Below are 1,096 nucleotides of genomic sequence, written 5' to 3'. Positions count from 1 at the left end.
ATTTTGGTATCCCCAATGAAATTGTCAGCGACAATGGTACCCAGTTTGAAGGCGAGCCTTTTAAGAGCTGGTGTCAAGAGCTGAATATCAAGCAGTCTTTTACTTCAGTCGCTCACCCACAGGCCAATGGCCGTTGTGAAGTAACAAACTGAGATATTGTAAAGGGGATAAAGGCACGCCTGGGTTTGTATGGTAATGAGTGGGTCGATGAGCTTCCAAGTGTTTTATGGGTGATCATACCACTCATAAAAATAGCACAGGAGAAACACTGTTCAGCCTGGTTTACGGAACGCAAGCAGTAATCCCGACAGAATTAATGGTTCCAACGAAGCGCATACGCGACTTCGATGAGTCAAGTAATGATGAAGGCTTGCGCGCTAACCTAGATATGCTAGAAGAGTGCAGAGAAATAGCTGCCATACGAGAAGCAATCAACAAGAAGAAGATCTCTAAATACTACGATAAGTTTGTCAAGCCTTTGTCGTTCAGAATTAGAGATTATGTATGGTGCAATAATGAGGCAAATCGGGCAGAGAATACTGGAAAGCTGGGACCAAACTGGGAAGGTCCTTATGAAGTTATTGAAATAAGTGCAACGCAGTCCTATATCCTGGCAGGATTGAATGGAGAGCGAATACCTCGCACTTGGCATGCAACCAATTTGAAAAGATGTTACATATGATTGTCAGGCTGCAACACTAGGGATTGATCACCCCGACTTTTAAACATTTGCATTTTTTAGTTCATATAAATATTGCTTTGTTTACTTTTAAGACAATTTCGTATTTCTTTCATGGTTGCAATAAATTGTCATTTGGATATGACTTAAGAATTTGATTTATTTTATAAAAAATAAATTTAATTTTTTGAATAAAAGTGTTTGGTTACATTTCAACGCACAATATGATAGCTATTACGTGCATCCTGCCTCCTTAAGGGATGATCTCTAGCTCCCACGTGGCAGAAGCCTGTTTGGTTACAAGGCTACATTTTAGGGTGGGTAATAGGCATTGGTTTGCCTAGACCAACACAATCTCGCAGACTAGAAGACTGCAAGTCATAACTATAAACGACAAGCATTGGGGTTGCTTGCCCA

The 1,096-nt window shown here is 40.5% G+C and overlaps 1 protein-coding gene across 1 annotated transcript; it reads left to right on the top strand.

Annotated features, from left to right (window-relative positions):
- The first annotated feature begins 226 nt into the window (after positions 1-226).
- LOC139849704 (uncharacterized) lies at positions 227-682 on the top strand. Its single transcript, XM_071839335.1, has one exon. The coding sequence runs from the start codon at positions 227-229 to the stop codon at positions 680-682; it is 456 nt and encodes a 151-aa protein (XP_071695436.1).
- The last annotated feature ends 414 nt before the right edge of the window (positions 683-1,096 follow it).

Source organism: Rutidosis leptorrhynchoides, chromosome 5 (genome assembly GCF_046630445.1).
Source record: "Rutidosis leptorrhynchoides isolate AG116_Rl617_1_P2 chromosome 5, CSIRO_AGI_Rlap_v1, whole genome shotgun sequence".
Taxonomy (NCBI): domain Eukaryota; kingdom Viridiplantae; phylum Streptophyta; class Magnoliopsida; order Asterales; family Asteraceae; genus Rutidosis; species Rutidosis leptorrhynchoides.
The sequence above is the reverse complement of the archived record's forward strand: the minus strand, read 5'-3'. Positions and strand labels throughout refer to the sequence as shown.

What these genes read in the sequence shown, in the direction of transcription:
- LOC139849704 (XM_071839335.1), top strand. Translation starts at nt 227, where the DNA reads ATGGGTGATCATACCACTCATAAAAATAGCACAGGAGAAACACTGTTC.